Raw genomic sequence first — 26916 nt, forward strand, 5'->3', positions numbered from 1 at the left:
TGTTTGTTTGTTTGCTTACTTCCACATGAGTGAAGTCATACAGTAATTGTCTTTCTCCCTCTGACTTATTTTGCTTAGCATAATACCCTCAAAGTCCATCCATCCTGTCGCGAATTGAACAATTTCATCTTTTTTATGGCTAAGTACTATTCCATTGTATATATATGCCAAATCTTCTTTATCAATTCATCCTTTGATGGACACTTAGGTTGCTTCTATTTCTTTGCTTTTGTGAATTGCTGCAATAAACATAGGGGTGCATATATCTTTTCAACTTAGTGCTTTCATGTTCTTTGGATAAATACTCAGAAGTGGAATAGCTGGATCATACGGTATTTCTATTTTTACTTTTTTGAGAAATCTCCATACTGTTTTCCATAGCAGCTGCACCAGTTTGCATTCCCACCAACAGGATATGAGAGTTCCCTTTTTTTCACATCCTCTCCAACATTTGCTATTTCTTGTCTTGTTAATTCTAGCCATTCTGACCAGTGTGAGGTGATATCTCATTGTAGTTTTGATTTGCATTTCCTTAATAATTAGTGATGTTGAATACTTTTTCATGTGTCTGTTGGCCACCTGTATATCTTCTTGGGAAAAACGTCTGTTCAGATCCTCTGCCCATTTTTAGGTTGGGTTGTTTGGTTTTTTGTTGTTGAGTTGCATGGGTTATTTATATATTTTGGATATTAACCCCTTATCAGATATATGATTTGCAAATATTTTCTCCCAGTTGGTGGATTGTGTTTTTGTTTTGTTGATGGTCTCCTTTGCCATGTAGAAGCTAAAAAGCTTTGCAAACTAAAAAGTTTGATGTAGTCCCATTTGTTTAATTTTTGTTTTGTTTCCCTTGCCTGAGGAGACATGGTATTCAAAAAAATACTGCTGGGGCCGGCCCCGTGGCTTAGCGGTTAAGTGCGCACACTCCGCTACTGGCGGCCCAGATTCGGATCCCAGGCGGGCACCGATGCACCACTTGTCCGACCATGCCGAGGTGGCGTCCCACATACAGAAACTAGAAGGATGTGCAACCATGACATACAACTATCTACTGGGACCTTGGGGAGAAAAAGGGAAAAAAAGGAGGAGGATTGGCAATAGATGTTAGCTCAGGGCTGATCTTCCACACACACACACACACACACACACACACACACACACACACACAAAGATATTGCTAAGACCAATGTCAAAGAGCATACTGCCTATGTTGTCTTCAAGGAGTTTTATGGTTTCAGGTCTTACATTCAAGTCTTTAATCCATTTTGAGTTATTTTTTGTGTATGGTGTAAGATAATGGTCTACTTTCATTCTTTTGCATGTGGCTGTATAGTTTTCCCAACACCATTTATTGAAGAGACTTTCCTTTCTCTGTAGTACATTCTTGGCTTCTTTGCCAAAAATTAGCTGTCCATAGATATATGGGTTTATTTCTGGGCTTTTAATTCTGTTCCATTGATCTGTGTCTGTTTTTGTGCCAGTACCATACTATTTTGATTACTTTAGCTTTGAAGTATATTTTGAAGTCAGGGAATGTGATACCTTCAGCTTTTTTCTTTTTTCTCAGGATTGCTTTGCCTATTCGGGGACTTTTGTTGTTCCATTTAATTTTAGAATTCTTTGGTCCATTACTGTGAAAAAAATCATTGGCATTCTGATTGGGATTGCATTCAATCTGTAGATTGCTTTAAGTAATATGGACATTTTAACTATGTTTCTTCTTCCAATCCATGAGCATGGGGTATTTTTCCATTTCTTTATGACTTCTTCAATTCTTTCAATAAAGTCTTATAGTTTTCAGGGTATAGGTCTTTTGTCTCTTGGTTAAATTTATTCCTAGATGTTTTATTCTATTTGTTTTGATTGTAAATGGCATTGTATCTTTGATTTCTTTTTCTGCTTGTTCATTGTTAGTGTATAGATATGCAACTGATTTTTGTATTTTGGTTTTGTACCCTACAACTTGTTGTATTGGTTAATTATTTCTAATAGTTTGGTGGATTGTTTAGGGTTTTCTATATATAGAATCATGTCATCCACTAACAGTGACAGTTTCATATCTTCCTTTCCAATTTGGATACCTTTTATTTCTTTTTCTTGCCGAATTGCTCTGGCCAAAACCTCCCATACTATGCTGAATAAGAGTGGTGGGAGTGGGCATCCTTGTCTTGTTCCTCTTCTTAGAGGAATGGATTTCAGTTTTTCATCAATGAGTGCTGTTGGCTGTGGTTTTGTTATACATGGCCTTTATTATGTTGAGGTACTTTCCTTCTATACCTACTTTATTGAGAGTTTGTATCATAAATGTATGTTGAATCTTGTCAAGTGCTTTTTCTGCATCTATTGAGATGATCATGTGATCTTTATTCTTCATTTTGTTAATGTGGTGTATCATATTGATTGATTTGCAGACGTTGAACTATCCCTGCATCTTTGGAATAAATCCCACTCGATAATGGTGTATGATTCTTTTACTGTATTGTTGTATTTGATTTACTAATATTTTGTTGAGGATATTTGCATCTATATTCATCAGTGATATTTATTAGCCTGTAATTTTCCTTTATGTGTTGTCCTCGCCTGGTTTTTGTATCAGGGTAAAATTGGCCTCATAAAATGACTTAGAAAGCATCCCATTCTCTTCAATATTTTCAAAGAATTTGAGAATTATAGGTATTAAATGTTCTTTGAATGTTTGATAGAATTCACCAGAGAAGCCATCTGACCCCGGACTTTTGTTTATTAGGAGATTTTTCATTACTGTTTCAATCTCTTTACTTGTGATTGGTCTATTCAGATTCTCTATTTCTTCTATTTTTTTTTTTTTTTTTTTTTTTTTGTTTTTTTTTTTTATTTTATTTTTTTTTTTTTTTTTTTGTTTAATGAAGAAACATTGGTTTATAACATTGTAAAAATTTCAGGTGTACATCATTGTACTTCTATTTCTGCATGTTAGTATTTTGGTGGTGAACATGATGTAGTCTATTTCTTCTTGATTCAGTTTTGGGAGGTTGTATGATTTTAAGAATTTATCTGTTTCTTCTAGGTTATCTAATTTGCTGGCTTATAACTTTTCACAGTATTCTGTTATAATTCTTCATATTTCTGTGGTACCTATTGTTATTTCTCCTCTTTCATTTCTGATTTTACTTATTTGAACCTTCTCTCTTTTTTCCTTAGTGAGTCTAGCTAAGGTTTTGTCAATTTTGTTTTATCATTTCAAAGAACCAGCTCTTAGTTTCATTGATATTTTCTATTGTCATTTTAGTCTCAATTTCATTTATTTCGTCTCTGGTTTTTATTTTCTTCCTTCTACTAACTTTGGGCTTTGTTTGTTCTTCTTTTTATAGTTCTTTTAGGGAGAATGTCAGATTATTTATTTGAAATTTATCTTATTGCTTGAAGTAGGCCTGTATTGCTGTATGCTTCCTTCTTAGTATTGCTTTTGCTGCATCCCATAAGTTTTGACATGTTGTGTTTTCATTTTCATTTGTCTCCAGGTATTTTTTGATTTCTGCTTTGATTTCTTCATTGAACCAATGGTTCTTCAGTAGCATGCTGTTTATTCTCCATATATTTGTAACTTTTCCAGCTTTCATATTGTAGTTGATTTCTAGTTTTATAGCATTATGGTCAGAAAAGATGCTTGATATGAATTCATTCTTCTTAAATTTATTGATTTTTTTTCTCAGTTTCCTCAGTTTGCCTTGTTTCCCAACATATGGTCTACCTTTGAGAATGTTCCCTGTGCACTGGAGATGAATGTGTATTCCACTGCTTTTAGATGGAATGTTCTATATATCTCTATTAAGTCCATCTGCTCTAGTGTTTCATTCAGGGCCAATGTTTCCTTGTTGACTTTCTGTCTGGATGATCCATCCATTGATGTAAGTGCGGGTGTTAAAGTGTCCCACTATTATTGTAATTCTGTCAATTTCTCCCTTTAAGTCTGTTAATAGTTGCTTTATATACTTTGGTGTTTCTATGTTAGGTGCACATATATTAAAAACTGTTATGTCTTCTTGGGGGAATGTCCCTTTTTTTCATTATATAATGCCCATCCTTGTCTCTTGTTATCTTTGGCTTGAAGTCTATTTTGTCTGATACCAGTATGGCTACACCTGCTTTCTTTTGGCTGCCATTTGCTTGGAGTATCAACTTCCATCCCTTCAATCTTTGCCTGTGTTTTTCCTTAGAGCTGAGATGTGTTTCCTGGAGTCACCATATTATTGGGTCTTGTTTTCTATGCCATCCAGCCACTCTGTGTCTTTTGATTGGTGAATTCAATCCATTTACATTTAGAGTGATTATTGATATATGAGGGCTTAATATTGTCATTTTATCCTTTGTTTTCTGGTTGTTCTGTATCTCCATTGTTTCTTTTTCCTTGTATTTCTGTCTGTCATTTCATTTTGGTAGTTTTCTGTGATTTTTTTCTCAACTTCCTCTCTATTTATGTTTTGTGACTCTGTTCTGAATTTTTTGTAGTTACATAAAATTTGTATAAAAGATCTCATAGATGAGATAGTGCTTTTTCAGCTGATAGCATCCTATCTCCATTAGCCTATGCAGATTCCGTCCTTTTCCTCTTCCTTTTCTATTTTTTTGTTGTCACAAATTATCCTTTTTTGTGTTCTGAGTTTTTTACCAAATTGAAGTGGTTATAGTTATTTTTGATGCTTTCTTTCCCTTTAGCCTTTAAATCATAAGTGTTTGCTAACCTATTCTGATACAAGGTTACAATTTTCTGATTCTTTCTGTCTATTTATCTTCTTGCTCAAAGTTTTGTAAACCTTTGCCTTTTTGTTTCAGGTAGGACGACCCTTTTCAACATTTCTTGTAAGGAGGCCTAGTGGTGATAAACTCCCTCAGCTTTCATTTGTCTGGGAAAGCCTTTATTTCTCCATCATATCTTAAGGATAACTTAGCTGAATAGAGTATTCTTGGCTGATAGTTTTTGTCTTTCAATAGTTTGAATATATCATTCCACTCTCTCCTAGCCTGTAGAGTTTCTGCTGAGAAATCCACTGATAGCCTGATGGGGGTTCCTTTGTAAGTCATTTTCTTCTCTCTGGCCACTGGAGTGAGTTTTGATTACACTAATCCAATCATGGAAATTCCACTCATTACCCTTGCCAATAATTGTTTTAACAATGAGTATATGATACAGTCTGGCCAATGAGACATCAGGGAAAGTCTACTGAGAAACCTCTGGGAAAGATTTCAGAGTCTGTGCTTATAACCATTACTCTAGACTGTCTTTCAATTGGTTTTGTTCTTGAGAAATCCAGCAAGGCTGAAGTTGCCTCCCTTTACTTAAACCAAGGAATATTGTTTGACTACTGATGCTATGTGTAGCTATGCTGTACTGAAAAGTAAATTGCCCTAATGCCCATATGTGATATTTCTTAGAAATATTTCTCATGGTCTGCTTTAGACATTTTCATGGTATTGATATTGGTTTTCATAAAATCCCTTGGTGTGTTGGAGGCCTCAAATGGCAAGCACTAGAGTTCATATTTTCAGACTGCTAATGATGATATATGGTAGTGATGGTGAAAGGCAGGAGGCATCTGTTGCACCCTGAGGCAGCATCGTCTGGTGGATAAAAAACTGAACTTGGAGTTAGAAGAATTGTGTTCTAGCCCAACCTCTGCCCCATCCTTGTTGTGTGACTGCGAGAAATCCCTCAGACTCTCAGTTTCTTCATCTGTCAAAAGGAGTTGAAAGGATACCCACTCTTGCCACTTTTGTTCAACATAGTATTAGAAGTCTTAGCTTGAGAAGTTAGGCAAGAAAAATAAATAAAAGACATCCAATTGGAGGAAAAAGTAAAACTGTCATTATCTGCAGATGACACGCTATTATATATAGAAAACCCTAACGACTCCATCAAAAAACTGTTAGAACTAATAAGTGAATTCAGTAAAGTTGCAGGATACAAATTCAATATACAGAAATCTGTTGGATTTGTATGCACTAATGACGCACTATCAGAAAGAGAAATTAAGAAAACAATCTCATTTACAATTACATTAAAAAAATCTAGGAATAAATTTAATCAAAGAGGTGAAAGACCTGTACACTGAAAACTACAAGATATTTATGAAAGAATTTGAAGAAGACACAAATAAATGGAAAGGTAGTCCATGCTCATGGATTGGAAGAATTAACATTATTAAAATGTCCATACTACTCAAAGCAATCTACAGAGTCAATGCAATTCCTATCAAAATTCCAATGGCATTTTTCACAGAAATAGAAAAAACAATCCTAACATTTGTATGGAACCACAAAAGACTCCAACTAACCAATCAATCCTGAGAAAGAAGAACAAAGCTGTAGACACCACATTTCCTGATTTCAAACTACATTACAAAGCTATAGTAATCAAAACAATATGGTATTGACATAAAAACAGACACATAGATCAATGGAATAAAATAGAGAGCTTAGAAATAAACACATTCATATATGGTCAACTAATTTACAAGAAAGGAACCAAAAATATACAATGGGGAACAGACAGTCTCTTCAATAAATGTTGTTGAGAAAACTGGACAGCCACATGCAAAAGAATAAAACTGGGTGACAATTTTATACACAAAAATTAACTTAAAATGGATTAGAGAATGTAATATAAGACCTGAAACCATAAAACTCCTAAAAGAAAACATAGGCATTAAACTTCTTGAGGTAGGTCTTAGTGAGAATTTTTTAAATCTGACACTGAAAGAAAAAGCAACAAAAGCAAAAATAAACAAGTGGGACCACATTAAACTAAAAAGTGACTGCACAGCAAAGGAAACTATCGACTAAATGAAATGGAAACATGATGGGATAAAATGTTTACAACTCATATATCTGATAAGGGGCTTATATCCAAAATATATAAAGAACTCAAAACATTCAATAGCAAAAAAAAATAAATAAATAAGATTAAAAAATGGGCAGAGAATCTAAATAGACATTTTCCCAAAGAAGACATATAGATGGCCAATGGGTACAGAAATAGATGCTCAACATCACTAACCATCAAGGAAATGCAAATTAAAATCACAATAAATATGTCACATCTGTTAGAATGGCTATTATCAAAAAGATAAGAGATAACAAATGTTGGCAAGGATGTGGAGAAAAGGGAACCCTTGTGCACTGTTGGTGGAAATGTAAATTTGTGAAGTCACTATGGAAAACAGTATGGATGTTTTTCAAAAAATTAAAAACAGAACTACCATATGATCTAGCAATTCCATTTTTTGATATTTATCCAAAGAAAACAAAAACACTAATTTGAAAAGATATATGCACCTCCATGTTCATTGCAGCATTATTTACAATAGCCAAGATATGAAAACAATCTAAGTGTCCATCAACAGATGAATGGATAAGGAAAATGTGATATATATATATATACACACACAATGGAATATTATTCAGCCATCAAAAAGAATGAAATCTTGGTGCCAGCCCGGTGGCATAGCAGTTAAGTTAAGCAGCAGTTAAGTTCACGTGGTCTGTTTCAGTGGCCCAGGGTTTGCCAGTTCATATCCTGGGTGCAGACCTACTCACTGCTCATCAAGCCATGCTGGGGCTGTGTCCCACAGAGAAGAATTAGGAGGACCTAGAAGTAGGATATACAACTATGTACTGGAGCTTTGGGGAGAAAAAAGAAAAAGAGGAAGATTGGCAACAGATGTTAGCTCAGGGCCAATCTTCCTCAAAAAAAAAATGAAATCTTGCCATTCATGACAACCTCATAGTATCTTAAGAGTATTATGCTAAGTGAAGTAAGTCAGACAGAGAAAGACAAATACCATATGATCTCACTTATATGTGGAATCTAGGGAAAAACAATGAACTCATAGATACAGAGAACAGACTGCTTGTTGCCAGCGGTGGGAGGGGGTACAGTAGGGGTAATGAGTGCAGGTGGTCAAAAGGTACAAACTTCTAGTTATAAAATAAATCATGGAATGTAACGTACAGCATGGCAACTATAGTTAATAATACTGTTTTGCACATTTGAAAGTTGCTGAGTACATCTTAAAGATTCTCATCATGAGAAAAAAAATTCTGTAACTATTTATGGTGATGAATGCTAACTAGACTTATTGTGGTGATCATTTCACAATATATGCAAATATTGAATCATATGTTGTACACCTGAATGTAATATAATGTTGTATGCCAATTATACTTCGATAAAAATAAATTATCACATGAAAAAAAACTTTAAAAAGAACCCAATGAGGTAGGTGTTATAGATGAACATTTATTTCCCAGTGTTCCTGCTTCCATGTAGAGAGGCAGAATTCTCTGGAGAAGAGCTTCCTGCCTTTTGCCCTCACACACCCTTATTTCCTCCTTCCCATGGAAGCAGTGACTCATCTACTGGTGAATCTAGGAGAAGGAGTGCATTTCTTTGTTCTTGAGATTGCAAAGCAATAGGTAGAGTGTATTCTGGCTGTTCTGGGGCAGGTGTGCCCAGTGGAGTAGACCTGACAGGAGCTCAATTCAATTCAGCAGGGGGTTATATTTGCAAATCCATTTGGCTCACCAAAATCACATGCATTCTTCAAAAAGTTTTATTGGTTATTTTAAAAAAGGAGGTGATAAGCTCTGCCACAATGAATATACAGTCATGCACCTCATAACAACATTTCAGTCAACGACATACCATATATACAACACTGGTTTCATAAGATTATAATGGATCTGAAAAATTCCTATCTCCTAGGGATATTGTAGCCATCATAACATTGTAGCACAACATATTACTCATGTGTTTGTGGTGATGCGGGTGTAAATATACCTACAGTGCTGCTAGTCATATAAAAGTATAGCACATACAATTACGTACAGTACACAATACTTGATAAGGATGATAAATGACTGTGTAACTGGTTTACATATTTACTATACTATAGTTTTTATTATTTTAGAGTATACTCTTTCTACTTATAAGAAAATGTTTATTGTAAAACAACGTCATGTTACGCCAGCAGCAGTCTTACACATTTTATGCTTATTGGGTCTTTTGGTTGCATCATTTTCTCTTAATCTCATGTTGTTTTTTCATCACGGCCTTTAAGCATACAAAATCCACTGCTAATGTTGCCAGTACAAGGCCACGTCAAGTGATTAACTAAGAAACAAAATTAAAAATGATTAGGGAATACGAAGGTGGAAAATCAGTGATGATTATTGCTCACCAGTTAGGCATGTCCCATACAACCATAGCTACAATCTTGAAGAACAAAAACAAAGCGATGGAAGCTGTAAAAGGATCTGCTTCATTAAAGGAAACTAGACTAACAAAAATTTGAGAAGGGCCTATATCAGACATGGAGAAACTTCTAATCACCTGGATTGAAGAACAGACACAGAAGCCTATCCCTCTCAGCAATTACAGCCAAAGCAAAAAGTTTGTTTTCAATGGTGAAAGAAAAGGTTGGACCTGACTATAATGTTGAATGTATTGCTAGCTCTGGGTAGTTTAAAGATTCAAGAATTCTTATTCATGACATTATGTGAAAGTGAGTGGTGAGTCCGCAACTGCTGATATGAAGGCAGCAGAAGAATTCGAAAAATTTAGATAAATTCATTATGGAGGAAAATTACTTGCCAGGGCAAATATTCAATATGTATGAAAACTCCCTATTCTGAAAACAGATGTCTGAAAGGACTTTTATCCATAAGTACATCAAGTCAATGCCAGGTTTCAAGACTTTTAAGGACAGGATAACAGTCTTGCTTGGGGGCAATGTTGCAGGCTACAAATTGAAGCCTTTTGTGAGCTGACACAGTGAGAACCCCAGGATCTTCAAGCATATCAATAAGCACACAGTGCCGGTGTACTACAGGAGCAATAAGAAGTCATGGATGACACATTTCTTCTTCCAAGATGCCCTCCTGAATTGGTATACCAGCAAAATGGAGAAGTATTCTTTGGAGAATAATATACCTTTCAAGATTTCACTTACTCTTGCTAATGCTCCTGGATATCGTCCTTTTATTTGTGATCTTCATCCCAATATCAATGTGCTGTTTTTCCTCCAAACAGCACCTCCTTGGTCCACCCAATGGGTCAAGGAATTATAGCAGCTTTTAAGGCCTATTACCTGAGAAGGATCTTTTCCCAAGCTATTTTTGCAACTGAGGAAGACACTGAGAAGACACTGACTTAATACTGGAAGGATTACAACATCTATGACTGCATCGGGAACCTTGCTTGGGCTTGAGGTAATGTCACCAAGGACTGTATGAATGCCATCTGGAAGAAGACACTCAAGAGGTTCATCTATGGCTTCAAAGGATTTGCCAAGAATAAGGAGGTTGCAAAAATCAACAAGGCTGTGGTTGAGATGGCAAACAACTTTAACCTGGCTGTGGATGAGGATGACATTGAGGAGCTCCTAGAGGTGGTTCCTGAGGAATTGACTAATGGGGAGTTGTTGGAATTGGAACAGGAATGCATAGCTGAAAAAGAGGCAAGAGAAAAGGAAGTGACAAGAGAAGAAAAAGAAGAACCCCCAAGAAAATTCACAGCGAAGGGTTTAGCAGAAGCCTTTGCAGACCTCAACAGGCTCCCTAAAAAAGTTTCAAAATATGGACCAGGACACTAAAAGGTTTTCATTAATAGAGAGGAATGCTCATGGTATATTTTCTGCTTACAAGCAAATCTATGATAAAAAAAGAAACAAACCAAGCAAACCACCATGAACATATTTCTGAAGAGTACGCCTCCTCAAGAAGAGCCTCAGGCAGGTCCTTCAGGATATATTCCAGAAGAAGGCATCATTATCATAGGAGATGTCAGCTCCATGCATGTTATTGCCCCTGAAGACCTTCCAGTGGGACAAGATGTGGAGATGGACGACAATGATATTGATGACCCGCCCCTGTGTGGGCTTAGGCTAATGTGTGTGTCTGTGCCTTAGTTTTTAACAAAATTTTGAAAAGAAAAATTTTAAAAAAGCTTATAGAACAAAGACATAAAGAAAGAAAATATTTTTGTACAACTGTACAATGTGCTTGTGTTTTAAGCTGTGCTATTACAAAAGTTTTTTTTAAAAAATTAAAAGTTTATAATGTAAAAGACTTACAGTAAGCTAATTTGTTATTGAGGAAAGAAAATATTTTTTATAAATTTAGTGAAAATTGTTTATAAATTATACAGTAGTGTACAGTAATGTCCTAGGCCTTCACATTCACTCACCACTCACTCACTGACTCACCCAGAGCAATTTCCAGTCCTGTAAGCTCCAATCACAGTAAGTGCCCTATACAGGTGCACCATTTTTTATATTTTCTATCATATTTTTACTATACCTTTTCTGGGTTTAGATATGTTTAGATACACAAATACTTACCATTGTGTTACAAGTGCCTACAGTATTCAGTACAGTAACATGGTGTACAGGTTTGTAGCCTAAGATCAGTAAGCTATACCATATAGCCCCGGTGTATAGTAGGCTATACCATCTAGGTTTGTGTAGGTACACTCTATGAGGTTCACACAACGACAACATCGCCTAAGGATGTGTTTCTCAGAATGCATCTCTGTCATTAAGTGATGCATAGCTGTAGAAATTTTCTAGGATCAAATGAAATAAAGAATGTAAAACTAATGTCATTCTATACAGATGAAATCTATTATTATTCTATGGCAGAAAACTTTAAATGTCTTTATAGATGATAGCATTCTTTATATCTGTATTTTCTACATAGCACAAAATTGGGCACATAAAAGAAGATTGCTATAAATTTGTTAATTGGTAGATTGAAGGCATGAGACAGTATAGACAGTATAATGCCACCTTTATTTTTCACATACTTTCTTCCTCTTTCTTCCCACAGAGAAGCAATTGTCAACAACTAACACAATCAGTAAGTCTGGTTTTAACACTGACTAGGTATTTGCTCAGACTCGTGCTAGATACTGTGGAGACATAAAGCATGAGACTTAGCCCCTGCCTTTTAGAATTATATAGTATAGTTAATGAGATGAAATACAGTCACATACTGTGGCATCAAATGACAGAATAAAGAGTTTGTACGAAGTTAGTGTTGGTGGAGGTCAAAGAATTGGAGAAGAAATTTGCTCCAGGAAAGTACCATGGAGGAAGTGAGACTTAATAGATGAACAGATATCTGCTGTGTACTTATCTCCAAGGAGATAGTTGTGCTTAAGACTTTCTGAGGGTGCTACACGGTTCCAAGGCAAGGTGCTCTATATATCACATACTGTCTCATCAAGTTTTAAAAATACATACATAGAGATGGAATCACATGAGCATCAATAGGAGCCATCTCTGAAGGAGAAAAGTCCATGTGGGAATTCTAAGGGGTGTATGCATGGAGGCAGAGCTGTTCCCATCTGCTTTGTAGGATGATGTTTACAATTTGACTGCTTGCCTATGAACTTCAGGTTCAGTTAAATTCAACAATTTTACTAAGGCTTCTCTTTGTAACAGGTAAAAGACTAAACGCTGCCAAAGATTGAAAGGTGAGTTAGAGGCTGATCAAGGTAAAAGATAGATATATGTGGAATTGACTGTGGAACAAGACACTATTTATAATAATATAACATACAAACGTACTTCATTTTTTCTTAGCAAAAGTGAGTCCCACAATCACTGCAGAAGTACAGGGACCTGATTTGTCCCTTACAAATTGTTGTGCCTTTCTTGCACCAGGCAGGTAAGCCAGAAGTACAAACTCCACAGATACCTCTGCACATGGAAAACACAAAAATGAAGATGACACTAGTAAGGACTAGGGAATAAGAGCAACGTCAGTTATTGGTCTAGTTTAAGGTGCGGTGTGTGATGGCAAGAACTTTACTATCATATGCTGTATACCATCAATACACAGAGTACAACAGATGTGCTTTGGAGGGTTCCAGTTAATACTTCTTTGGACGCTTAAGATGGTAGTGTGATTTAGAGAAACTAGTCTCAATAGAATATTCTCATTAAAACGCACTCATACAGAAAAAAAAAATTATGTGCTTAGTTGATTTGTTGGGAGACTTTTTTGGCTTTGAATTTCCTATATAAGCAATTATAGTTACCTTTACTTTGAATTGCTGGAGAGATTTGTAGCTGTATTTGAGATGCAGATTTGGAATTCAAATGTTTCTTGCAGAGTTGTCTTTAGAAGAAATTGCTGTATAAGTGGCAGAATCATATTCTGGTCACCATCTGTCTTGACATGAGTACAGCCATGTTTGGCAGCTCCATTGACCTACAGCCACCAGCACAAAAAGAAATACAAAGCTGCTTTCTGTGTGGTGGGAACTGGCCTTTTCCTGGGAACTGGCCTTTCCACCACGGAGAGAGTTGCAAGTTGTAACATTTCAAGGCTCTTGGAGCGTCGTAGCACGGGATGGACTGGCCATCTGTGACGGGCTAGGACGATAACCAAAGAGAACAATGCACGTACACAACTACTGGGCTGGGACGTTAGCCAGGGGGCTCAGTGCACGTATGCCACTGATAACCATTTTGTGCATGGGAACACTAAATGCTTGCTCTGCAAACTCTGTAGTTGCTTACTCTGAAAATTACTGCTTATATAAACTGCTGGAAGCTGAGACCTGGAGAGAGTTCCACCTGTGGAAGGGACACCTTGCCCAGGACGTGTGATCCTTGCCCAGCCGCGTCGATTGACAGAGCTCTCCCGGCAGTGGGGCGTGGATGTTGTGAGTAACTGATTTGATGTGAAGTAATTGATTTGATATGAAGTAATTGATTTGATGTGTTCTCTTTTCGGTTAACCTGGTGTTTCTCTTTCTGGTTGATTTGTGTCATTTCTCTTCAGCCGATGTGGGTATTTTCCCTTTCCAGTCGGGCTGATGTTTTTTCCCTCTTAATATTTGACCTATTTGGATCTGTTTGCAGCCTGTCAACTTTACTATCCTCTATATAATAAAATATACCTTCAGTCCATTTGTTTGGAGTGGAAAGTGTCTTTTACGTCTCCGATCGAATCCCCGAACCTCTCATAACACCGTCTTAGCACATTCATCATAGTACTTGTTGGATATTCTTGTTAGTCGGTCATCACGTCCTCTTCTCAGACTCATCCAGGTTCATAATTCTACAGGGTATACTTGCCTCCTCAGCAAATTGATTTCCTGGGTCACTTCTAAATATATATACATTTTTCTTTTCTATGTATGCTTCATTTTTGTTTAATAGCAATTCTTGGCATTTATTGGGAATTGATTTATTCTCAAGTTCCTTCATAAATAAACTATCAAATACGATACCAATGTCGCTTGATTAAAGCTTCAACCCAAAAAGGGTGCTGAAAGGGAAACTGAGTAAGAGGACATCAGGATGGTATACCTTTTAGCTGCCTTGCAAGGTTTACAGACGTGGAGAATTAAGCATTTCACAGTCTAAGTAAATAGAAGGTCTCCTTAAAGCTTAAAAATCAAGGGGCAGGGCCGGCTCCGTGGCTTAGCGGTTAAGTGCGCGCGCTCTGATGCTGGCGGCCCGGGTTCGGATCCCGGGCGCGCCCCGAGGCACCACTTCTCCGTCCAACGCGAGGCCGAGTCCCACGTACAGCAACTAGAAGGATGTGAACCTATGACATGCAACTATCTACTGGGGCTTTGGGGGGAAAAAATGAATAAATAAAATCTTTAAAAAAAAAAAAAATCAAGGGGCAACATTACAGTGAGGGAAGGAACGTATTCTCCTTATTTATAATGAATGTTGGCATTTGTGTAAGTAGCTATTTTTATCTATAAATGCCATTATTCTCATCTACTCCATTTAGTAGAATCTTTTCATTATAAATTCCAATGTCAAATGTGAGGAAAGAAGCCACTTGTTCTGTGTTAACTGCAACATAAACAAAACATAGAAGAGATCCCTTCCTTCCCAGGCTGCGTGGACAATATTTTTGTGTAGGATTCTTCTCAATGTGATAGAGGTAATCATAAATTTTAGTCGCTGGAAGAAAAATATTAAAATTCTGAGAAGATAATTCTTCTAACTTGAAAGTCAAGAAGTATAATTTATGTGTTGATGAAAAACAGTACAGAAGCTGTCACAGGCTACAGTGTTCCTTTACACAAGACTTTCCTTTTGCACCAGCACAGAAACATGGCAACTATACTAAAGTATAAGAAGCACTTTTTGTGGACTTTGAGTTTGGGTTAGAAGATTATCAACCAGGATTTTCTGATCATGATCTAACTAATTTGTTAGGACTGACTGTACCAATGACCTGACGACAATCTAATTTAGAGTATTTCTTTGTTGTTTATGCTCTTCTGGCCTCAATATTAACAAAATGCCATCATGCTTTGGAATAAGTAAAGGCATTAGAATACTAATACATTAGAGTTAATCTAAAAATTAGTGAAATGACCAAAAACAAAACTGCATTTCAAGAACAATCAAGGTGAATCATGTGTCATAAAATAACCTGGGATTTTGTGTTCTTTAAGAGTAAACTAGGAACAGAATATGTTGAACCATCAACAAAACTAAACATGGGGGTAAAAAGAATATCTTGTTTAACAAATATTAATAAAAATACAAATGCTTGTGCTTTCATTGAATAAGAACATAACTCTAAAGTCACAAAGACGTTTTAGTTTCACTTGGTAATATATTATGGAGCAACTGAACGAACTGGACATTCTCAAAAGCATTCCTGTGGCTAGACTTGAGGTTCTCCCTTGTATTACTCAGGACTGGAAATTGTGTAAAGTTTGATCAGATAAGACATGTTCAAATATTGATTCATAACTCTATTAAAAAAATTCCCCAGATAGTCTGCAACGAGATAAGAATTTTTACACAATTTAGAGAAGGTGTATTGAAAATTCAAATGTTTTGCAAGATTTCTCTGTCGCCCCAAATGACAAAAAAAGAAAAAGGATTTATAAATTAGGGTGTGGCACAGATTCCTCTTAACCTTGAAGATATGACCACATCATTGTGAAGAAATGATGAAATCTATTCTTATATTGAAGAAAATGTTGCATCCTCCTATTATCATAGCTTACTAGTCTACAAAAAAAAAAGAAAGAAAACCTTAAATGGAGTCCAGAAATAAGAATCTATTCCAGAAAGTGAGTGTCCTCTATTACTTTGTGTGAGGAACCCTAGCTATGCTCCTATGGCTAAGCTACATACGCAGGGAAATAGTGGACCTAGAAAATGGCCTGGCTCTTTAAAGATTTAAACCAAACTACTGGAATTATGCCCAGAAGCAGATGGCTGGCCAGCTCTCCCTGTAGCTGCTTCTCAGCTGACAAAAGCAACTGCACAACTCAGGAGAAATATGCTTTAGGATGAGTAGCCTATAACCATGTACCCGTGGCCAGCAAATTTTTAAAAGGGTTTCAAATGTTTTCAGTTCTGAACAAAATCCTAGGCAGGAATCTCTGTTTGCAATATGGGCAGGGGATTCCTGCTTCATTCCCCTAGAGAATATGCTGATTAATTTCCCTGCTTTCAAGCCAGCTCCCTTCTTGAATTTCCCATTTCTTTTAGTGGCAGCAAGACAATATAGTGGTTAAGAATATAAACACTGGAATCAGACCACCTGGGTTAGAATTTGACCTTGGGCACATCATCTAACCTCTTGAAAATTCAGTTTCTTCACCAATGAAATGAAGAACATAATAATACATCACAGGGTTGTGATCAAGATTAAATGACATAATCAATTTAATGGGCTTAGCACAGAAATCTAGCATTTGATGTGTTCAACAAATGTTTAGTATTGTTATTATCAAGGGCACCACCGTTTTGCCAATCTTGGATTCCCAGTCATTCAAAAGAGAATTATTTTTTCTAATTTTTCTCTTTCATATGATTTATTCCAGCACCAGACCTTGTAAAGTATGGTTCCTAAACATCTCTGGAAATTATCCCTTTATTTTCAATATGGTAATCATCAATGTATTCTACCACTCCTCACCTGGAATACGGGAGTGCCCTCTAACTAGTTTCCCAATACATCTTGCTGTGAGATTAATTTTCCTAAATAGAATGCTGGATGTAAAGCCATTGAAGGTGAGCTAGGAATTTAAACACTCCTAGTAGCACTGGCTGTGGGTGGAACTACTCTGCTGGTTTGTAGAATTGCTATACCTTACTCCACAGTGAAGACCAGTGTTACCACTACAAGAACTAGAGAACTTATGACAAATATATCATTGCCATGGGTGCAGTGGTGATATGCTCTATAAGGGCAAAGTTGTGTCTGCTTTGCTCACCACTGCACTCTCATGGCTGATCACAACACAAGGCGGTAGACCTTCAGTAAATATTTGATAAACAAATATGTTAATAAATGAAATGGTATCACAGATGCCACTAGTAGCCTTATTTTTGTGTGAGTGACTTTTTGGTAATTTCAGATCATTCAAAGAGAGTTGACATGGTTGCTTGGCATCCAATTGTATGCCATGTTCCATTCAGCCTAAGTTGTGATAATTTAGTCATCATCTGGCATGTGAGATGTGAGAACAGGGAAATCATTTATCAACTTGAATGGTGTGCACTCAGACCTGATTAACAATGTGAGCAGGAATCAGCATGGCAGCAAGATCCCCACAGTTTCTAAAGACAAGTAAGTGAGAGAAATTGATTCTAAAAAATAAGAAGTTGTTGCTGGGAAGGAGAGAGTTCAAGAAAGAGCTTAGCCAATGAGAACCGTTTTTTAGTAGATAGAAATACGTTCACTGTTGGTTTCTGCCCAGTAAGCAAGTGGCAGATTATATTTTGAAATTCAAAAAACATGCAGGAACTACTTGCCCTTCCTGAAATAGACACTAACAACGGGTGTTGTTGCTATTCTACAATTCTAACACAAGTATTACTTATTTTTATTGAGAGAATAACAGCAGTATCTGCTAACCTAAGACTGTGCCTGAATCACATATGTCCAATAGCAGCAAAGGCCTTTAGAGAAGTATAGATGACATTCCTAAAAAGGGGCATGGCATTAACAAACAGGAGATGGTCAAATTTTTCAAAACCAAACAGAGAAGTTAGGTACTGATTTATGTAACTATTCTCAGAAGGTCTGACCTTTTCCAAGGTGACCTGTATTCAGATACAACGGGGTCTTAAGCAGGTCTAGAAGCTAAAGAACAGTGGAAGGATATAAAACATAGATCATCCTTATAACCTTGAAACATGGGTGTGTTACAGAATAAAATAAGAATATTAGCATAACCACCTATTTCACTCTTCTATCCTGTTCATAATTTAAAAGGTGGTTCCTCCTGTGTTATCCTAAATGATCCTCACAGCAACAGGATGAAAATATTGCACCATTCTACTGAGGAGAAAACTGAGGCCCAAGGAGGTGAGGTGACTTGCTCAACATCACATAACCAGCAATGAATCATATACTCCCTTGGTTATTATTAGAGTTTGGGTCTATTCATCTGTAAAATGGAAATAATCCCCACTCCTTCTGTCTGACCACATTTCGGGGAAGATACACTAAGATAATACATTATTATCCCATCTAGCACCTTGCACTTGGTAGGTAAATGGTTAGGAGTAATCATTTGTTCAGCCATCTGTGTGGCGTGGATCACAAGGCCAGACTAGCACAGACCCTAGGCTGAGTTGTCACAAAGGTGATGGCAAAGAGAAGGTAACTATAAAGAGAAACATCCTAGGAAGTTGAGATTTCCTTAGCCTACACTAAAGGTCGCCTGATAAATTTTAAATTATAATGGCCAGATTTGAGCAAAGAATAAGCAAAAGAACATAAGACGCCAATATTTCTAAGCAAACTCAAACATCTGGCTCTGTGTAAGGCACAGGCTCCACACTGTTCGTTTCCCTTCATCTACCTTCCCATCTGCGGGCCTATCTGCTAAAATGAAGGCTGTCTTCACAAAGCTCCCACAGTCGAGAGAGGCAACAGGCTTCAGAGTCAAGGAAACCTCAGTAGGTAAACGCCAACTTGGAATTTCTTGGACAGAGGGGTGGTGACTCTTAACATATTCAAGTCCCTTTAATAAGTATATGAATAGATGGGGGATTCTCTAGCACAAGCTGGATTTTTTTTTTTTTTTTTTGGTAAGTGTTATTGCCTTCACACAACAGACTCCTCTGCTGTCTTTGGCAGCAGGACTACTTATAAACTTTTTACCACTACCACCTCCAGTCACCAACCTCCAGAGCATGAATTTCACATGGTGAGGTTCTCTATCAATCAGTGTCACAATCAGAGAGAACCCATTGTAAACAAATAGCATGATTACACTGGCTGCACATGTAAATGTTTCAAAAATAATTTGTAACTCAGCCCCTTTGAGATTATTGTTCTTTTTCCCACTAGAGCTGGGTTAGCATGTGGCTAAATTTTGTATACCCCTCCCACACTTCCACCTTCCTAAACACATAGGTACACACACACCCCTGCTTTTCTCCCTGAAAATTTCACAGCTGGAGGCTGAGGAGAAATAAGCTCTAGGCTGAGAACTTACTCTGGTTTCCCTGACCTGGGAGAGTGAAAAGATCTGGATTATATCAGGGATTCACTATGAATTTTCCACCCTCCTGTGTCTCATCATGTCCTACCTGCAAAATGGGAAGTTGAGGAGGCAGGAGTCTTATATTTCTGATTTAGCACTGCTCTAGGTTGGAAAATTAAAATTACAAAGCAAACAAATGCCAAGAAAGAAAAAAATTGTTGAGAGAACGAAACAAGTAACTAGAAACGGGCTTCTGAGTATTCTTTAAAGGGAAAGTATTATTACAAAGGTACATAACAGTCATGGAACTGTGTTTTTCGGACTTGGGTTGGTGCCAAGTTACAGTTCCTGGCCCTGCAGGGGGCCAGGCCCAAGTTTGGGAAAACAGAATCAGGGTCAGGGGCTATTGTGGCCTGGACACAGGCAGAAAGACACAACACAGCAGGCTTCCTTCCTGTCTTGTTCTTATCTTAGGGCACAGAGAGTGGGTGGGAGCCCGACTGGAGTGCAGGTGAGGCACGTTGAGCCCCCGATGGCTAGGGCTCCACCTCCCCTCCTCTTCCCCTACTAGCAACCCACACCCCCTCCCAGCGCTTGGACCCTCTCCCGCTCCTCCCTTGGCCCCTCCCTGGGCCCGCCCACGGTCTCCCACCCGGCTTAGGACTGCGTCATAAGTATCTCCAGACCTGGGCTTGCAGAAGCGTAAGGCAGGCAGCGGGAGAAAGTAGGTGCTGCTAGGGCTAGCGCGACCTTCTCCTTTTCCAACCTGCAGCCCAGGACGCTGATTCGAGCCGCGCCTTACCGCGCAGCCCGAAGATTCACCATGGTGAAAATTGCCTTCAACACACCCACAGCGGTGCAAAAAGAGGAGGCGCGGCAAGACGTGGAGGCCCTCGTAAGCCGCACAGTCCGAGCTCAAATCCTGACTGGCAAGGTAGCAGCCCCCACTTCACCCCTGACTGCCTACTAGGGTCGGGAAGGTGGGGAGGGGGTGGCTTGGGGGAAGAAAGGGGGAAAGGTGGCAGAGGACAAAATGAAAGCTGCTCTGCAGCTCCTCTGTTCCCGGGCTGTCCCCTCTGCGCTGTCCGTCGCGTTTGCCGGATAGCCCCGGTTCTGTCTAGTCGCGCCACCTTTCGCTTGCCGGTGCCCCACGCCCCTTAGCATTTCCGCGCGACTGGCCACGTTCCGTCGGTTCCAGCCCACGCTGCACATAGCGGAGGGATGTTGGAAGGAGTTTGAGGAGAAGCTCTGGGACCCAATGTCACCTTCTAACTGGGGAACATGTGGGGGGCTGGAGATCAACGAGAGAGGCATGACCCCCAGTTCCCAGCTCCAGGGGTGCACACAGCCTCCGCGGGGGTGGAGCGGACACGCAGGATGAGCAAGGGCAAGAGATTTGTCTTCTTTTGTTTCCTTTTGACGTGTATGAAGTTCTATGAATCTAAGTCTTTCTAGGATCATTGAGTGTTTGTGGAGGTAGGTGGGGGACAAAGGGCAGCTTAGACTTGCAGAGGTATGGGTTGGGGCAAGTGTGTGTCTGTGCCCGCCCGCCCATGTATATTTTCAGTTTTTTTCCTGGTCACAGGCGTAGTTAAGCATTCGGTAAAGGTGCTGTCAAAATTGAAGTTGCTCTTAATTAGAATTTGGGATGTTCAGTGTGCCCTGTTACTGCAAGAGCCTTGTATGTTTTCGGAGTGACATTTCCTAAAGAAAACACTCTTCTTCCTTAAAAAATGTTTGAGGTTTTTTTTTTTTCTTTTTTTAGTACTTCCTTTTTGAGCGATATCCCTCTACCCCACCTCCCCCATAGAGAGATCTGAAGCAACTCCAACCTCATAATTTAAACTTCTTGCATTGCCAGGAAGTGAGGGAATTTCCCCCCCAAAATGTTAGCCATTATTTATTTAGTCCAGTTTCTATTTCCTTTAAACATTTAATGTGTTTTTAATGTTTGTAAACTACTCCTTATTTTCCTCAGTAAAATCTCAATGTTAAAAGGCACAATCGCATTTTCTCATTCTACAAAATCTATGCAGTGTTGGAGCTTGCAGATCTGTCCTAACTTGTCTTGTTCTGTCTATAAAGTTTTAACTTTTGAGTTCAGAGTGGAGGTTTGAAAAGTGCTTTGAGTGAAATGAGAATCCACGTAGCCTAACTGATTATGTACTCAATTTGAAATGCTAATGTAGTTATGCAGAATTTTTATCATGGAAGTTTTCAATATTTAACCCAGCAATCAAACTAGCGTTTGTGTATTATACATGTCAGAACTCAAAAGTATTGTTCAGGTTTTGATTAGATGACAGAAAGTCAAATAAGTGATTGTCCCACTTACTTTGTAGGTGAAACATGGCCAGATTTTTTGGGAGGTCTAATTAGATGCCAGTAGTTAAATATAGCCACACAGTAATCCCTTTTTTTTCCCCTCACCACCAAAACTTCATGACTTGTAGTTGGACTCAGTTAATATGCAAGCAATACTTTTGCCAGGCCTGTGGTGTGATGAGGAATAAAGAAAAATGAGCACTATGATTATATTTCTTCATTAGGTGTTGGAGAAGCTCCCACAGGATCTTGACCTGGCCACTATAGGGCACTGATTTAATAATACTTGACGCATTATATCGTAATATATTGATCAGCTCATCAGAGATTGAGCACAACAGAATAGTATGTCAGAGGTGGTGTGAAATGACTTTAAAATACAGTTCAGAGAGAAATTAGCTGTGGTAAGCGACAGTCTCCACTACTCTGAAGTCCAGAAATTTAAATGAAAAAAAATCCTTATTCCTATATGGTGGGAAATTTTATGAAATTGAGACTCTAATACTTAGACCTTGCTTAATAATAAACTTGCTGAATTATCAGGAGAAATGCAATTGCAGTGTAAATTGTTCTTCTCTTATCTCAGTGACAAGAAAAAAAGAAATTTATTCCTTTGAGAATTTCAAATTAAGTCATTTTGTGACTTATAGGCAAGTCACCTTTCTGGACCTCAATTTAATCATCTAAAATATCATTTTTAAACCTCTACCTGTAGATTACGGTGATTCCCAATCAGATAGTTGTCTTCGTAGTGTTAATCTTAAGTTTTTTTAAATAAAAATAATTCAAAATTTCTGAAAATTATTGGGACGAGGAAAAGCCTTCAAGGTTTATAGCGTATTAACAGAATGTTTGAACTTAAATAAATTTAGCTAAAAAAATGTGAATACCAAATTTCTTTGAATTTTAAAGAAAAATCTTTTTTGACAAACCGTTTATCAAATGATTGCCTCTCCTTAGAATTTGTGCATTTGTTTGCACGAAATTAATTGCAGGTTAATTAGGTCCCATAAGCATTATAGTAGTTGGCCATGGAAAAGAGCTAATGGCCTGAAAGACTAAAACAATTCTATTTACATACCAGTCTGAATGATTTACCCTTTGATTACCAGAGATTAGATTTGCTGACTTCATTTATTCTACCCTTGAGTAATAATGCTCCTAGGGCATATTGTGACATAGAAGAATGGGATTGGAGGGCCTCTTGGTCCACTGCCCTGGCTGGGAAGAGTACAGAGTTAATCAGTTACGTGTTTGCTTTGGAACTTTCTTGTTACAATTCCTAAACAAATTATGGATTTAACAGAATTTTACAGCCACTGTTGCACACACAGCTTTCGCGCCTAGCTCTCACAAATTCTGTGCTTTAAAATCTAGTGTTCTGATCGGAACTTGGAAAACCTTATTTCATTCATGAAATATACAGCTATAGAACATTGCTGACATTAGGAAGCCTAGTTTTTAATTAAAATTAGGAACATTATGAAATATATCTCACCTTCAATATTTTAATTTATAAAATAGAGGAAAATGGCATATACCTGCCTTATAGAACACCTTCCTATAAAACTTAATTTTTAAAAAGCAGCTTTTTAAAATCAGTTAATAAATCAAAGGACATTAATTCACTTTTAAGTTGGCAAACAAGTTGATTTACAAAAAACAGTGAAGAAACATAATTGTATTCCAAAATGTTACTGATTATATCCATGTGTAAGTCCAAAAAGTAACAACTTCCGTTTATTAAAGAGAATAACTTATTGCATAAGTGAATAGTTATGTTCAGCTGATTCTAGAAATGTTTATTTTCAAATAACTTCATATCGATATTTGGGTTTGGAAATGCCAGAAGCAAGGTTAATATAATTAGAGATTTTCACATCTATTAAACATCAGAAATTGTCTTGAAATGATTTTAAGCTACGAAAACTTAAATAACATCTTTTAAAAATATCTTGAATTTCAAGGAAGGTAAATTGTACACAGAAGCAACTATGTGTCTAAAAGTGCAATCTGGTTTTTGTTTTTGGTTTTGCTTTTTAATAAATAGGAGCTCCGAGTTGCCACCCAGGAAAAAGAGGGCTCCTCTGGGAGATGCATGCTTACTCTCTTAGGCCTTTCATTCATCTTGGCAGGACTTATTGTTGGTGGAGCCTGCATTTACAAGTACTTCATGCCCAAGGTAATAATAATTACAATTCTTACAATTTGGATTACTAATTGCTATACATTTAGTAGCAACTTAAATAATTATGTGGTGGTCATCAGAGATATGAAGATTTAGGGAAAGTTTTCAAATTACCTCTCAGTTTACAAAATTGATTTGTGTTCAGGGTGATAACTGTAATCAACAATCCTCAGCTTGACAAACAGTACAATGAATTGATATGAGTGTGAGCAATGATTCAAATGTCATGGTAGTGAGTATTAGAAGGTTTTAATTCTCTCTTTTTGTCTTTTAGAATACTATCTACCATGGAGAGATGTGCTTCTTTGATTCTGAGGACCCTGCAAATTCCCTTCGAGGTGGAGAGCCCTACTTCCTGCCTGTGAGTGAGGAGGCTGACATTCGTGAGGATGACAACATTGCAATCATTGATGTGCCTGTCCCTAGTTTCTCTGACAGTGACCCTGCAGCCATCATTCATGACTTCGAAAAGGTGGGTTTCTCATTCGTATAGGTACTCCTGAGTTTTCTTTTTTCTTAGTTCATTGGTAAATGTTAAATCTGTTCATAAATGTACATCTTTTTGCAGCAAAGCCTTGTTCATTTTTTTGCTACTGAATATACATTAGTTGACTTTGAAAGGATGTAGCTGCTTGTTCTAATGGTAGTTGGAAAATCTGCCGTGTCTGTAATCTCTATATCATACCTAACTTTTTTCCTCTCCCCAACAGGGCATGACTGCTTACCTGGACTTGCTGCTGGGAAACTGCTACCTGATGCCCCTCAATACCTCCATTGTTATGCCTCCAAAGAATCTGGTGGAGCTCTTTGGCAAACTGGCAGTATGTATTTTGGATGTGAAATTTTTATATAAGCATTTCCAAATAATTTTGCCTCCTCATTTAAAAAAATTAATGATTTGAGCCAAAACATTCCATTTCATTGAAATAATTTTCAAATAAAAAGTATGCTGTGAACCTAAAAGTGCTCTAAAAAATGAAGTCTATTAAAAAAAGTATATCTGCTTATAGGCAAGGATTTAAAAGTGTTTTTTAAAATTTTTATTTCAACTTTTTTTTTTTATTTTTAGAGAGGCAAATACCTGCCTCACACTTACGTGGTTCGTGAAGACCTGGTTGCTGTGGAGGAGATTCGTGATGTTAGTAACCTTGGCATCTTTATTTACCAACTTTGCAACAACCGCAAGTCCTTCCGCCTTCGTCGACGAGACCTTTTGCTGGGTAGGCAGTTCATTCCTTCCTTCACTCTGTGTTATTGGGATAGTGAAGGAGAGTGGAGGTGCAGTACAGGGAAAGGTGGAGGGCAAATCTAGACATGTTTTCATTTACATAAAAAATTAAAAAGTCACTTTTTGTGCATTTCCTCATAGGTTTCAATAAACGTGCCATTGATAAATGCTGGAAGATTAGACACTTCCCCAACGAATTTATTGTTGAGACCAAGATCTGTCAAGAGTGAGAGGCAACAGAAAAAGAGTATCCTTAGTAATAAGAAGTCAGAGATTTACAATATGACTTCAACATTAAAGTGTGTGAGATACTCAAGATATTTACTCATGCATTTACTCTATTGCTTATACTAAAAAAGAAAAGGGAAAAAATATACTAACCATTGCAAGCTCTTGTCAATTTTTAGTTTGATTGTCATTGCTTGTTGTTTGAAACTGAAATTAAATAATTCTTATGTTTTTCTTTTGAATTTATAGGGTTTAGATTTCTGAAAGCAGCATGAATGTGTCAGCTAACATCCTGACAATAAATTCCATCCTTTGTGATTTTTTTAAACTAACTGCTTCACTCAATCATATGGTAGATCATGTTTTACATTTAAAATATTTAAAATTGTTTTTCACTTTTTTCTATAAACCATGTCCAATCTCTTACCATTGTTAACTTTTGTTTTGTTTTTCATTTTGTGCAACTTTCCTGAATTTAGAAATTACATCTTTGCATTTCTGTTAGGTGCTCTGTAATAGATCTGATTTATATGTGAAAAAACTTCATAAAAAATCACTCTAATGCAGTTATTCTTTCTCACTGATATCGGTATTGTGAAATCCACACAGCTGTACAAGTGCTGAATGCTGTAAGGAATTTAGGTTGTATGAATTCTACAACCCTATAATAAATTTTACCATATTCAACCACTGTTTCTCACTTGAGGTATACTTAATGTGAACAATTAACGTTACTTATTTAGCTTTGGTTTACCTGCAATAAACCTAAGTTATGAGCCTAGCTCTGCCCTTACTCCCACCTCCACACATTTATATTTTATAATTTCATAATTTACTTCTGTTTTGATAGTATATCAATTACTCTTTTATAAATACTCCATAATTGGCTTACATGTAAATTCAACTATTTAAGAGCTTTCAAGCCCATAGCAATTCAAACCTTTAAATGTGTTTCCTTTTTCACAAAAAAATAAAACCCATATACAGCTATAATAGGTCACTAAGAACTAACCTTGGATAAGATGTTGGTGACTTTTAATAACTTCACATGCTGTTATCACTACCTAAGAGTATAAATTCCATACAAAGGGGGCCAGTACTTTAGACTCTTTCTCTTGTTTTAGGTTAAAAATTGTTCCTTATATCACTGATCAATATTGACTATTGATAAATTTTGGTAGCCAAAACTATACCCAGTCAAATACATAGCCCTAAATACTCTCCTTTAAAAAAAATGAAAGAAAATACACTAACTAAATATTTAACTTCAAGAATTTAGAAATAAAACTATAACACAAACCTGAAAAAAAGATGCAACAATTAGAAAATAAAAATGAACTGAAAAATTAAAAAATTGGTTCTTTATAAGGAATGAGAACATTTAGAAGGAATTTGATAAAATTAGACACCTATTCCTTGTTTAAAAGTATATATAAAAATTAGAAAAAGGAAAATACATTTTTTACAAATTTA

At 37.0% G+C, this 26916-nt stretch overlaps 1 protein-coding gene across 3 annotated transcripts; it reads left to right on the forward strand.

Moving 5' to 3' along the window:
* Positions 1–20158: 20158 nt before the first annotated feature.
* ITM2A (integral membrane protein 2A) lies at positions 20159–26130 on the forward strand. Of its 3 annotated transcripts, none has more exons than XM_087427752.1 (6): positions 20159–20411; positions 23850–23981; positions 24262–24459; positions 24698–24808; positions 25057–25207; positions 25357–26130. In XM_087427752.1, the coding sequence occupies exons 1-6, from the start codon at positions 20298–20300 to the stop codon at positions 25443–25445; spliced, it is 795 nt and encodes a 264-aa protein (XP_087283878.1). In that variant the 5' UTR covers positions 20159–20297; the 3' UTR covers positions 25446–26130. The 3 variants fall into 3 exon arrangements, with proteins under 3 accessions (XP_087283878.1, XP_087283879.1, XP_004442131.1); XM_004442074.3 differs by having other exon boundaries at positions 20161–20408; XM_087427753.1 differs by lacking the exon at positions 23850–23981 and having other exon boundaries at positions 20160–20408.
* Positions 26131–26916: the final 786 nt, after the last annotated feature.

This window comes from Ceratotherium simum, chromosome X (genome assembly GCF_057802395.1).
Source record: "Ceratotherium simum simum isolate JZ-2026a chromosome X, ASM5780239v1, whole genome shotgun sequence".
In the NCBI taxonomy this organism is placed as follows: Eukaryota; Metazoa; Chordata; class Mammalia; order Perissodactyla; family Rhinocerotidae; genus Ceratotherium; species Ceratotherium simum.

Excerpts from the sequence above, each read along its gene's own strand:
- ITM2A (XM_087427752.1), top strand. The coding sequence starts at position 20,298 with ATGGTGAAAATTGCCTTCAACACACCCACAGCGGTGCAAAAAGAGGAG. Across the intron at positions 20,412-23,849 it reads AAATCCTGACTGGCAAGGTA|GAGCTCCGAGTTGCCACCCA; the intron begins GCAGCCCCCACT and ends TTTAATAAATAG. Across the intron at positions 24,460-24,697 it reads TCATTCATGACTTCGAAAAG|GGCATGACTGCTTACCTGGA; the intron begins GTGGGTTTCTCA and ends TCTCCCCAACAG.